Raw genomic sequence first — 13,208 nt, forward strand, 5'->3', positions numbered from 1 at the left:
TTTCTTTTTCTACTATGAAAAAAAAATCTACTCTCTAATCTATAAGGGGGGTGAAAACCTATTTGCAATGTGAAGTAGGCCATTTGAGATTGAAATCTAACTATGAGAAGTTGAGGGGGAATAATCTACTTAAAATAATACTGCTTAACTTTATACAGAAAGGGCAACTTGGTACCAGGACATAAGTTAATATAAGGAACAGGAAGATACCACACAAAGAACCAATTTTAAAATGATCTCTTTATTTTTAATTTCTTAAAAAGCACATTCATAGCACACTCCAAGAATGCCACACAGCAGTGGTTTGCTGCTCTTTGTCAGAATATGTCAGAAAACAAAACAAAAAAAGTTCTAAATGCTAATGGTTTTTAAAATTAGTTCTCTGAAATTTCTGTAAAGCCAATATCACCAGTCATCTAAATCTTTATTTTGGAATAGTAAACCTTTCAAAAACGTAATGAGCATCTACCCAAAATCACACTTCACTGAAATGCAATTAAAAGCTATCCAACAAAAACAAAAATAAATATTTTTCTAGAAAGTACATATTTGGCAATTTAACATAACATTAAAAACAGCTTTCAAATATAAAGGATGTCTAGATTTTTACTTTCTATTACCAGACAGAAGGTTTGGATCTTTAGTGGTTCCAATCTGATTTCAGTAATAGGAGGAATGATTACACTGAAGTTATGAACTTCAGTCCTAACAAAGCCAATACACTTTCCTAGTACAGTGATTGCTTTTTTAAAAGTAGCGTCCAGCCCGTACTAAAAACTATTAAAAGTAAGGCCAGGTAGCTCAAATTACTTGGTTAATTTGGTATCCAAATTGGTTTTTTTTTTTGGAGACAGAGTCTCACTCTGTCACCCAGGCTGGAGTGCGGTGGCATGAACTCAGCTCAATGCAACCTCTGCTTCCCAGGTTCAAGCAATTCTCCTGTCTCAGCCTCCTGAGAAGCTGGAATTATAGGCAAGTGCCACCACACCCAGCTAATTTTTGTATTTTTAGTAGAGACGGGGTTTCACCATGTTGCCCAGGCTGGTCTTGAACTACTGACCCCAAGTGATCTGCTCACCTTAACCTCCCAAAGTGCTGGGATTACAGGTGTGGTCCACCACTCCTGGCTCCTAAATTGTTTTATACACAGTTTTCATCCTCTGATTATTTAGTATTTCTAATTATTTTGCTATATTTCTCTGAAAATCAATCAAGTGCACAGTTTTAGTGAACTGTAAACTAAATTTTGCCTCATTAACTAAAATACATCACACATGTTTAAATCTTATATTCTGTCCTTCCAGATAATTTACATTTTTATGATAAATGTAGATCAGCCACACCATGAGTTATATCCTAATCTTTTTACCTAAATGTAGAAAAACTGAAAGCTAACTGGATAGTTAAAAAGCTGTTATATATTTATCTCTTTCAGAAACCTATGATGCCTTTTCTTAGATATAAGTATGGAAAACGAATTCTGTTCATGATATATCGACAAAAATTACATTGCTTATGTCTATTTCTGTCAGCCATTCTGAAACCAAATTTCCATTTGTTTTACCCAATAAAGAACATATATTTTCCTTTAGAATGGTCACAGTCTGGAAACATAATTGAGAAAGGCTAATTCTGGGCCAATAAAATCTTCAAGGAAAGACTCAACACTAAACAGGGAGGTGAATAAAGCAAATATGTTGTAATGAAACCCTCCCTTGTAAACACATCTGTCCTTTCCTCCCATATTTGGAAATGTTACCTAAGTTTAAAAAATTAATCAAGACATTTTACACCACAAGTCACATAAAATAAGGTCTGTTTCAGCCAGATAACCTATAGCTGTTAAAGAATTATATGTTCCTGTCCATAAGATGAGAGGTAGTGACATTTTATTCTCTCAATGCTGAGCTAAAAATTCCACACATCTGGCACATGGGTTACAAGGGGGAAAAAGCACAGAAGCACCATTGTCCACTCCTCATGTTTTGGTATTTCGGGTCACCCATAACTTCATTTGCTATTGGCAGCTGACAATCACTGGTGTGTGTGTTAACACTGAAGCAGTGGGTATCAGTGCTATTCATCATATGGTACTGGTGGGTCTCCATCATCTTTCAAAAATGAAGCAGCTTTCCTTCCATTCTTCTGAACGTGATCTTCATTCATTTTCTCCAAAGCTTCTATCTACAAAATTAATACAATGAATCCATTTGTCAAAATTCTACTTTTCACAGAAGCCATATTTTAGATTGTGCTAGTAATTTTTTTTTTTTTGGAGTCTATGTAGCCCAGGCTGGTCTAAAACTCCTGGGCTCAAGAGATCCTCCCACCCTGGCCTCCCAAAGTATTGGGATAACAAGAGTAAGCCACCATGCCTGGCTGGGCCAGTAATTTTTACTCTCTTACAAACTAGGTTATTCCTAATGATTGAGTTGAAATTACTATATACATGTGTGTGTGTGTGCATGTGTACACATATAGTCATATATATGTATCTTTTTTACTTGATTATATTACAAGGATTAAAATTACTATCTTTATCCAACTAGCAGTTGGAATCAGCTATGTTTTAAAATGTATTCTATAAACATTCAGGAAACAGGAAAAAGAAAATTCCACCATTCATCAAACAACAGTATCACTTACTTACTGATCAACTGTATTGTTCTGGAGGCTGAATTTACCATCTTTTTGTTATTTCTTTCTAGCCTTAGTTGCCAGCACAGCTTAACCAAACTCAAGTCATCCTAGGTAGTTCTGGAACAGACTCAGCAATCCCCCTCTCTGCTTTGGTATAATGTTGGGAATAATTAACTGCTATTTCACCTTTTAGATTTTCTTTAATTTTAAGAGACTTTCTCTGGAGAAAGCTTTTTCATGGTTCTCTAGATCTGATATTATAATAACTGAGTAGTTCCAAGGATGGCCACTTCTAACTTTCTATGTTCAGTAAAGGGCAGGGACCACATGTTACTGCTTTTTGTATCACCTTCCTCATTCATTAAATAAGGGAAATAGGAGTCTACTGGAAACATGTAGTTTGCCCATCTTAGCCAAATGGTGCCCTCTTTGAATAAATGTTTTGCTGTGTGTGTATTCTGAATTTTAAGTATTAAAAAAAAAACAAAAACAGGCCAGGCACAGTGGCTCACACGTGTAATCCCAGTACTTTGGGAGGCTGAGGAGGGCAGATCTCTTGAGGCCAGTAGTTCAAGACCAGCCTGGCCAACATGGCAAAACCCCGCTCTACCAAAAAGACAAAAATTAGCCAAGCATGGTGGCACACACATGTAATCCCAGCTACTCGGGAGGCTGAGGCAGGAAAATCACTTGAACCCCAGAGATGGAGGTTGCAGTGAGCTGAGATCACAACACTGCATTCCAGCCTGGGTGACAAAACAAGGCTCAGAAAAAAAAAAAAAAAAAAAGGAAGAAAAAAACAAAAACATCTCAAGAAAAGAAAAATCTCAATTTAATTTTGTTTTGGGGGAAGGGGCGGATGAAACTAGCTCTGAGTTTCAGTTATCTCCTCTATGCAGTTCTGCATGACCAGCAAGGTGAAAAACAGCTGTTTCTCACATACCTCAGCTAAAAAATCAGCTTCATTATCTGCTGAGATGTTTAAGCCTGAAACAGCATTGAAGAGTTCTCGTTCACTAAGGGCTTCCTTGACTCCTCCTTTCTGGAAAAACTAGTAAGGAAATACAAGAACGTCAGTTAGAAGTACTAGCAAGGTTCTTATAAACTAAAAACAGGAAGAAGCATATTTACAAAAAGATCCCACTACATTCCTTCCATCATTTTTCAACCATCGATTTTCCTAATTCCAAGCTGGACTATTCTCAGGTTCTAGTTGCTTTTCATCCTCTCACATATCCACTCTGCCTTCTGAATTTAGTTCATCCCACTGCACCTCCTATAGCTATAAAAATGAGTGGTATATATAAAACCACTTGGCATTGCTTTGAATACGTAAAGAGAATGCTTTCACTAAACTCCATGAATTAAAAATTTCAAACAGGCTCAGAGGTTATGTCCAATATGAAGTTATTCTATGCTTTAGAAAGATCATTCCTACCCAAATCTACTGCCAACAATTCATTTCCCTTAGGAATGCCAAACAAGTATGACCCAACTCTGTGCTTAACTGAATTTTATCTTCCCCAATATATACATACACACACATTTATGAATATATATATATAAAATAAACTAACCTTTTAGTTATTTTTACCCTGCTTCATGGTGACAGTCATCAGACACTGTCCCACAATGGAGTCTGTCCCTCTTTTAATGGTAATAATGGCAGCAAGCATGCAGGCACACTATACACCAGCTTCTGTTTAACCACTATGCACACATTAAATGTCTACTTGACTGCTTAAATACAAGGAGTCAAAACACTCACTTATTCCCTTCAACTTTTTTTTTCTGAGATGGAGTCTTGCTGTTGCCCAGGATGGCTGGAGGGCAGTGGCACGTTCTTGGCTCAATCCAACCTCCGCCTCCCAAGTTCAAGCGAGTCTACTGCCTCAGCCTCCCGAGTAACTGGGATTACAGGCGCCTACCACCATGCCGGGCTAACTTTGTATTTTTAGTAGAGATGAGGCTTCACCACGTTGGCCAGGCTGTTCTTGAACTCCTGACATCAAGTGATCCACCCACCTCGGCCTCCCAAAATGCTGAAATTACAGGTGTGTCCCACTGTGCCGCGAACATTTTACCTAACTGTGAGACATGGAATCAAATTCTTGCAAAATGAAATTTGACAAATTGATCTTTATATCCTTGTCCTTGTCCTGAAAGCAGCCAGTATCCCTTCCTTCAATTTCTAAGAATATGGTCCTCTTATCTTAGGAATGAGAAAAATATCTGCAGCTGTTACTTCCAAAAAAAGGCATATTGGTTTACACAATTACCTGCGAGACATTCCTGCAGTCCCGGAACAAGAACTCCAGGCCATGAGGATGGGTAGGTTCTACTGACTGACTGACATCAATCAACCAGACCTATTTCAATACAGAACACAGACTCATGTATTTACATTTAAAAATTTACTCAAAGTAATTAAATCTGAACATTAACCAAATGTTCTCCGCACCTTTCCAGCATGCCACAGCATGTTGTACTCACTGAGGTCAGCATGGACAAGTGTACATTCATTATATAACTGCCGCATCAACTGTGAAGAGGAAAGGCTCACATTAGGAAATGAATAAACTAAGTGGCATTATACAGTTATATTATTGATGATGACACACCCCCACTCTTATAGTAGAAATCAGCATTAATGCATTTGTTTGCCACCCTTAATAGCATTAAATAGGAAAGGTTCATCACTATTTCATCTCTTCCCCAGTGACCCCACCTCCCAGAGGCCGGAAAAACACTTGATTTTCCTTTCAATGCTTTCCTTTGGAGGCAAAGTGGATCACCCTTCTAGTTATATCTTTAAAAATTAATTTGGATTAACATTTCCATATTTACACCAACTGCTGCATTACATGACGGCTTCATGCAGACTGCATAAAGTAGCACATTAAGTTTCTCCGAAAACACAGAGGGATAATGGCAGTATTAGGAGTATTTTCTCAACCTAGAAGGTCCTCAGATTGAATTCAGTTGCTATTTCAAAACATGTAGCTTTCTCAAGATTCCCGACACATGCCTTCCAACTTAACATCTGCACTTCCTACTATTTTCAGTTTCCATCATATTCTTATGATGAGACCAAACCTGTTTCTTTCCTTCACTGTTAAAGCTATTAACATTCAATGGCCGAGTGCAGTGGCTCACACCGGTAATCCCAGCACTCTGGGAGGCTTGGGCCCAGGAGTTCGAGACCAGCCTGGGCAACATTGTGAGACCCCGCCTCTTATTTGAAAACAAAAACAAATACAAAAAACCATAACATTCAAGAAAGCACACAAACTAATGAGGCACTTTCTCTGCTAAATGTAGTAACAGCAAATTTTATTTAATGAAGTTTTGTGAAAAATAGCTTCATGTACTACGTCACTAATCCTAGCAATAAAGACTTCCCTGGTTAAGTCTGTGAGTTTTCTAAAATTATTTAAGACACACACATATTGATATAAAAACAACTCTTTAGTGTTAACGTTCCTTCACAAACTTCTTGTTTTTATTACAGCACCTTGAAACAGCACTATTTTAGGAACTTGGTTTTTTTGTTTGTTTTTTGTTTTTTTTTTTAAAAGAGATAGGGTCTTCCTCTATATCTCGCCCAAGCTGGAGTGCAGTGGCACAATCATAGCTCACTGCTGCCTTAAATTCCTGGGTGCAAGTGATCCTTCCACCTTAGACTCCTGAGTAGCTGGGACTACAGGTGTGTGCCACCATGCACAGCTAATTTTAATTTTTTAAAACAGAGTCTCGCTTTGTCGCCCAAGCTGGAGTGCAGTGGCACGATCTCGGCTCACTACTGCAACCTCCGCCCCCCTGGTTCAAGCAATTCCCCTGCCTCAGCCTCGTGAGTAGCTGGGACTACAAGTGCATGCCACCACGACCAGCTATTATTTCTGTATTTTTAGTAGAGACGAGGTTTCACCATGTTGCCCAGACTGGTCTCAAACTCCTGGGCTCGAGTGATCCTCCCGCCTCAGACTCCCAAAGTTCTAGATTACAGGTGTGAGCCACCATGCCTGGCCTCTTTAAGGAAATTTTTTTAAAGTTTAGAGGAAATATTTTTTAAAGGCGGTGTGTAAATGCTTTTAGAAGGACAACTTACATGGAGAGTTTGATAGTAGGCTTCTTTCATTTCTTCACTATTGAGCTTTACTTCTTTTAATTTAGGAGCTGGAACTTGATCATGGCCAATAAAAGACATAACTAAAATGTGTTTCTTGAGTAGTACAACTGTTGGACAAGGAATTCCAGCTCTCTGCATTCTATACAGAAAGAAATGATTAAGAATATACAGATCAGAAGGAGAAATTATGTCATTTATTCAATAAATATCTAATCAGGGCCTGCAATGAGCTGGCACTATGTTCTACCCTGATGGTGTGGAAATACAAAGACAATAAAACACATCCTCTGCCTGTAGGGAGCTGATGGACCGATGGAAATGACAGACAAGTAAAGAGACAAGTACAATGCAACGTGACATATGCACTGGCAGAGGTATGGGTAGGAGCTACAGGAGCATAGCACCAAGGATGGCTTATTAGAAGAAGAGGTGGGGAACAGGAATTAGCCAGATGAAGACAGTGCAAGAAAATGCAGGGAGGTGTTCAAGAGCACAGTCCATTTGGGGAATGTATATCAATCAACATAGCTGGGTCTGTGAGTAGGAGGCAGGGCAATGTGGGCTGAAGCTACGGACACAGGCACGCTCCACTACAGAAGACTGTTGAAGAATTTTAAGAAAGGCAGGAATCTCAGCAGTATAGAAAAGAGATTGGAGGACAGCAAGACCTTCTAGACAATGATTCTACCTGGAATTTACTTTTTTTTATTCTTATTTTTTTTGAGACAAGGTCTCACTATGTTTCTTGGGCTGGTTTTGAACTCCTAGGTTCAAGCAATCCTCCCATCTCACCCTCCCAAGTAGCTGGGAGTACATGTGCATACCATGCCTGGCTTTTTTAGTAAGGAACTCTCAGTAGAGGAATTTTGTAACTAATATATATAAGTAATTACTTTTGAAAGCAAATATCTTTAGAAAAGAACAAACTAAAAATAAGCTTTCAAAAGATTAAGATAATGGAAAGGTTTTTAATGAGAAGGATTATTACTGAATTTCTTGGTTGATAAATTATCTGACAGAAAATAAATTACTTAGAAAATTCAGATACAAGTATAAAAATTAAAATGTAATTTGATTGGTAAGACCTTACTCCCACAAAATTAAACTAAATGTAATAAACATTTTCTAAAACAAAAAAGAAGCCTTTTTTTAATACGAAGCCTAATTGGATGCTGGAAGTTTTACTTCTTAATAAAAGCAATTTAAAAATGGCATTTAGATACGTGATAAAATGTCTAAGGCGGCGAATGCCCCAATTTCCTTCAAGCTTTACTGAGGAAAGAAAAAAGAAAATGTCTTTTTCATCCTAAAAGTATGAATTGAGGTTATACGCCTGCCCTTTTGTTATTTCCACAAATGAATTTAAAAGCAAGCATGGATTTTTTTATCCTAATGCAAAAAGGTATTTACCCAAGATTATGTCTAGCACAATATTTTCTTTACCTTGTGAGATTGTGCATTTCTTTTTCTGCCCACATGCGGATGATCTTACGTGGATTTAGTTTACTGAAGCGATCTTTAAACCTGAAATCATCTTTAATATATTTGTCACGATTCTTAAACTCATTAAGGGTTGTTTTAAATACCTTGATGGCACATTCTGTAGGTATAACTTTACTATCTTCCTTTTCATCCTCCATGCTAAGTGGAAGAAAAAAAATAAGTCAGTGTAAGTTGCCAGCTCACAAGAACAACAATTTCAAAATAAAGACTCTGTAACACTAAATTAGATCTACCTTCTCTCAGTGTCAAGTCTGGCTTTTTAAAGTTAGGTTTTGGATCTTAATAAAGCCTTAGGTTTTGGTTTGATTTTTTAAATAAAACATACTTACAAATAAATTGTCAACCAATTTTCAACCATCCGTAACATAATGTTCTTTACTTAATGACTATGGAATCAAGCTTGAGATACAATGAAGACATACACACTTGAAAATAGGCTACAGTCTCTCTGATATGTTCAGGAGCAAAAGTCAATAAAAGCATAAATAAAACAGCTTTTTAAAAAATAACTCTTTCACTCCTAGCAGACATAAATGTGAGTAAAAGGGTTCCTGCGCCCCACAAGTCTACAAGAAGTGGCAGCAGAGAATGAAAGAAGTACATGAATAGGAAAGTTCCCTTTTCACTGGAAAGGTCAGGCAAGACTTCATGGCACAAGTGCCATCTGAAACAGAAACAGGACAATGGGTAGGATTTGAACAGCATGAACAAAAGCAGAGGCAGGAAATCACAGGACATGTCTGACGAACAACAAACACTATAGTTAAGGCCTGGCTGGAGAGAAAATGAAAAAAGTTGGAGCTAAAGGGCGGGACAGAGGTACATCTGTGAAGAGCCTAGACAAACTGCTGGAGGTGGTGGGGAATTGTGAGGGCTTCTGAGTGTGGCTCTCTCAAATGCACACTTCATGAAGATCAAAAGAATTATACTGTCAGCATGGAAATGCTCAGGGAGAGGCCACAGGTGTGGGGTCGACTCAGGATGCTATGGCAATAGTCCCCCAGTAGTGAGCTTCAGTCTTGATGGTTGGCAGTCGGAATGAAAAGGTGGATGGAATGAGAAACAATATTTACCTTTAGATATCTGATAGGATCTTAATCTGGGAAAGAAAGGAACTGTATTTCCAAAAGACAGAATCTGAGTAAAACTATCCACCTCCTTCTGTACCATATTCTCCCAGCTGATTCCTCCTCTCCCATTTAGTCTCAAAAGGTTAAAGTCCTTCACCTGGTTTTAAGAAACTTTCCCTAGAACTTCAGGCCCATTTATCCAACTCCTACATGCCACCACCTAGAAGTCTACCCGGCATCTCAAATTCAACATGCCCAAAACAAACTCATGCTGAGTTCTCACTCCACACTTCCCCAGGCTCTCACCTCATTAAATGGCACCACCTTCAGCTGCTCTGGCCCCACATCCAATCCAACAGCATGTGCTGTTCCCTCTGCCTTCAAAACACACACCAGTGCTCTCGTACTCTTCACTTCCGCTGCCACTCTCCTTAGTCCAAACCTTCACCATTTCTCACTTATACTATAACGTTTTAACTGATCTTACTGCTTCTTCTCTTCGCCTATAATTCATTTTCCACGCAGCAATCTTTGAAAATAAGAATCAACTCATAGCTTTGATTCCCAGAGCAGTTTAAAGAGCAGACTCCTTACCATGGCCTAATAAATCCTACCCGGTCCAGCCTATGCTTACTCCTCCAGCCCCCTCTCCTGTTCACAACCTAGCTCCAGGCAGACTGGGTTTCTTACGCCCCCTCAAAGATACTTTGTACCTGTCCTAAGGCATTAGCATTAGCTGTTCTCCAGTTCAAAATGCCCATCCACCTGATCTTTGATGTATCCTAGATGTGTCATTTACATGTCACTTCATTGGAGAAGCCTTCCCTGTCCTACTGATAAAGCTAGTCAGCCTGTTACTATGACATCATCCTATTTTAACTATCTGCATAGCACATATCTGATATTTTTTGTTTATTATTGACACGGAGGAGGGTTGAGGACGGGGGAAGCACATTCCATTACGGTAGAGACCTTCCTTGTACCATTTATTGTTGTATCCCTAGTACCTAGAAGAGTACCTGTACCTGGTACATGACAGCTGCTCAACTATTTGGTTAACAGATGACTCAGTTTTCAGGGAGACAGATTAGAGCCTCTATTCAGAGAAGAAATCTCTAATAACTTAAAAGACATTATGACAGAATAGGCCAGATTTTGAGATAAGCTCCTTGTCACTGGACTAGTTTAACCACACAGGAGAGGCCTTAGCAAAAATACCAAACAAGAGATTCCTTACTTGGACTCTAGGATCAAATTCAATTTACAAGATTTACCTTGTCATTCTTCTACTATAAAAATTCGATTCTTAGCAAATAACACATCCCTCTGACTAGCTTTTAAGGTCCTCCTCATCAATTTCCAGTTTCCTTACGCAGCTTTACTTCCTACTACCCTCTGAACATATACCTTCTTAATCTTCTCAGTGCCTAAGCGTCAACCCTCCACCCTTAGCCTTTTTCTTAAAGAATGAAACATTACAGATGACGCTGAAGTTCCCTCTGATTACCATTCCCCATCTCAACTCACCAAAGGCAATAACTATCATAAATGCTATATTTCTAGCATTTCTAGTCTCTTTCAAAAGATAATATATAAGTATCAACAAGCATCTATAAAGTAAACATCTCTCTATGTAATTTTCTGTATGACTTAAAAAATTTAAATAGATGATATACTGTATGTATATTTCTGCAACTAGCTTTTTATACTCAACACTGGATTTTTTTTTAACCTACTTTTAAAATCCAGACTGAGATCCAATTTCACTGGTATCTTCCCTGAATGTACCTGGCAATTATTGTGTCAATTTTCTATTCCTATCCCATATGAGGTCTCATTTGTATAACTGTGCACTCTATTATATAATTATCTTTCATTGACCATAATGGTTCTTACTGTAATGTTCCGCTTTTCACTAAAGCTTAAGCTCTTTGAGAGTAAGAAACATGTCTTATATTTTATTCCCTGATTAGCACAAATTACTGTTTGAATAATTGTTGATTGCCTGACCAACCTGAGAGTGATAGAAACCAGAGCTTTGGGCTGGGGACAGTGGATCATGCCTGTAATCCCATCACTGTGGGAGGCTGAGGCGGGTGGACCATGAGGTCAGGAGTTCGAGACCAGCCTGGCCAACAGGGTGAAATGAAACCCTGCCTCTACTAAAAACACAAAAATTAGCCAGGTGGTGGGAGCCTGTAATCCCAGCTACTCAGGAGGCTAAGGCAGGAGAATCCTTTGAACCTGGGAAATCAGGTTGCAGTAGACCGAGATCATGCCACTGCACTACAGCTTGGGCGACAAAGCAAGACTCAATCTCCAAAAAAAAAAAAAGAGGAAAAGAAGCTTATACTGTTGGCGGCAGTATAAATTGGTGAACCTTCTTATAAGGCAATTAGGCAATATCTACCAACATTCAGAATGTACACAACCTGCAGATCGACTAGTTAGTAGGGAAAATTATATTTCCTCTATTTAAAGATAAACACAAATTAAAAATTTTGGCCTTTGGGATGACATACAAGAAAAAGTTTTCTAAATTTTAAAGCAATTTTTAAGTAAAAAAAAAAAATCAAGAAATATGCTTGCTACAATAATCAGCTCAGGGGCCCAAACAGTGAGCAAAATCAGATACTCTCCATTCAATGAGGCCTTCCACTATTTAACAAAAAGGGGAAAAATGCATACTAGTCTTCACCCCAACAATTTCATTGTTAGAACCTTGGCTTAAGGATATGTTTGCAAAAGCATACCAAGGTATATGTATGATGATATTCCCATAAAGGAATTTACACAATGGAATGTATTATTTTAAAAATGGGTGTGGCATAAGCTAGAATATAGATTACATAAAACCCTGAATATAGAATATAATCTCTTTTGTATAAACAAAATAAAAAATATATGGTAAAAAATATTTCTGGAAGACTAAAACCTGCGTACAGCAGTTATCTCAGTAGAAAAGACCTACGGGGTGAGGATAGGCAATATGAAAGCTACTTTTCATTTAACTCGTTTCTGTAGTGTTAATTTACCACCATGAGTAATCTTTCACTTTAAAATAACCTGTACCATTTAAAAATATTTGTCTGGTCTTTGACCCTTCATTTGAGATTTGCAAAGAGAAAAAGAAAACAACATAAGGAAAAAAGAAATGATCATTAAGGTTATTACCAGGTATTATCAAATATGATCTCTTTTATGCCCCCCAAAAAAACCTAAAAGGTGAAATTCAGTTTTTAAATGAGTTTTAGTAACTTGTTCCAGATAGCTTGAAAAATGTAAGCTCAAATGTTAAGTTTTGTCCTAACATTCATTTTTATCCTATTCATTTTGGGACTTAACAGTATAATTTGATATATAACTATACGTATATGTCTTATCTAAAAAGAAAGACTAGTTAAGTAGTTAAGAAAACTAAAGAAAAGGAGTTGACCAATAAACACTTAAATCCTCTTAAGTACACAATAAATAACTTCTAAACTTAAAAAAAACTGCAACAACTTCTGTAATCTATCACATTTTTGTAAATGGTATTAAGATAAAGGAATAGCTGAGATGGTGCCTTGCAGGTTGGGTTCAATGGTAAGTAACCAGATGATCTAATGTTCTTGGCTTAAGGACATTCTCTAAACAGGCTTCACTTAAAAAATATTTCCCTTCCCATGTCATTCTTTACCTAAGCCCTTGTGACAAAAGTAAGGTGTTTAAAATGTAAAATGGCGGGCCGGGCGCGGTGGCTCAAGCCTGTAATCCCAGCACTTTGGGAGGCCGAGGCGGGTGGATCACGAGGTCAAGAGATCGAGACCATCCTGGTCAACATGGTGAAACCCCGTCTCTACTAAAAATACAAAAAATTAGCTGGG

General features: G+C 37.9%; 1 protein-coding gene across 1 annotated transcript in view; it reads right to left on the reverse strand.

Moving 5' to 3' along the window:
- Positions 1-222: 222 nt before the first annotated feature.
- Positions 223-13,208, reverse strand: part of RIOK3 (RIO kinase 3) — a 27,370-nt gene continuing 14,384 nt past the window's right edge. The window contains exons 8-13 of the mRNA XM_032293199.1: positions 8,213-8,410; positions 6,749-6,908; positions 5,102-5,182; positions 4,920-5,009; positions 3,584-3,691; positions 223-2,184 (exon numbers count right to left, since the gene is read on the reverse strand). Coding sequence (XP_032149090.1) covers positions 2,077-2,184; positions 3,584-3,691; positions 4,920-5,009; positions 5,102-5,182; positions 6,749-6,908; positions 8,213-8,410 — 745 coding nt within the window. The 3' untranslated portion in view covers positions 223-2,076. The remainder of the gene's footprint in view (positions 2,185-3,583; positions 3,692-4,919; positions 5,010-5,101; positions 5,183-6,748; positions 6,909-8,212; positions 8,411-13,208) is intronic.

Source organism: Sapajus apella, unplaced genomic scaffold, assembly GCF_009761245.1.
Source record: "Sapajus apella isolate SASKATOON/1434 unplaced genomic scaffold, GSC_monkey_1.0 scaffold29, whole genome shotgun sequence".
Classification (NCBI taxonomy): domain Eukaryota; kingdom Metazoa; phylum Chordata; class Mammalia; order Primates; family Cebidae; genus Sapajus; species Sapajus apella.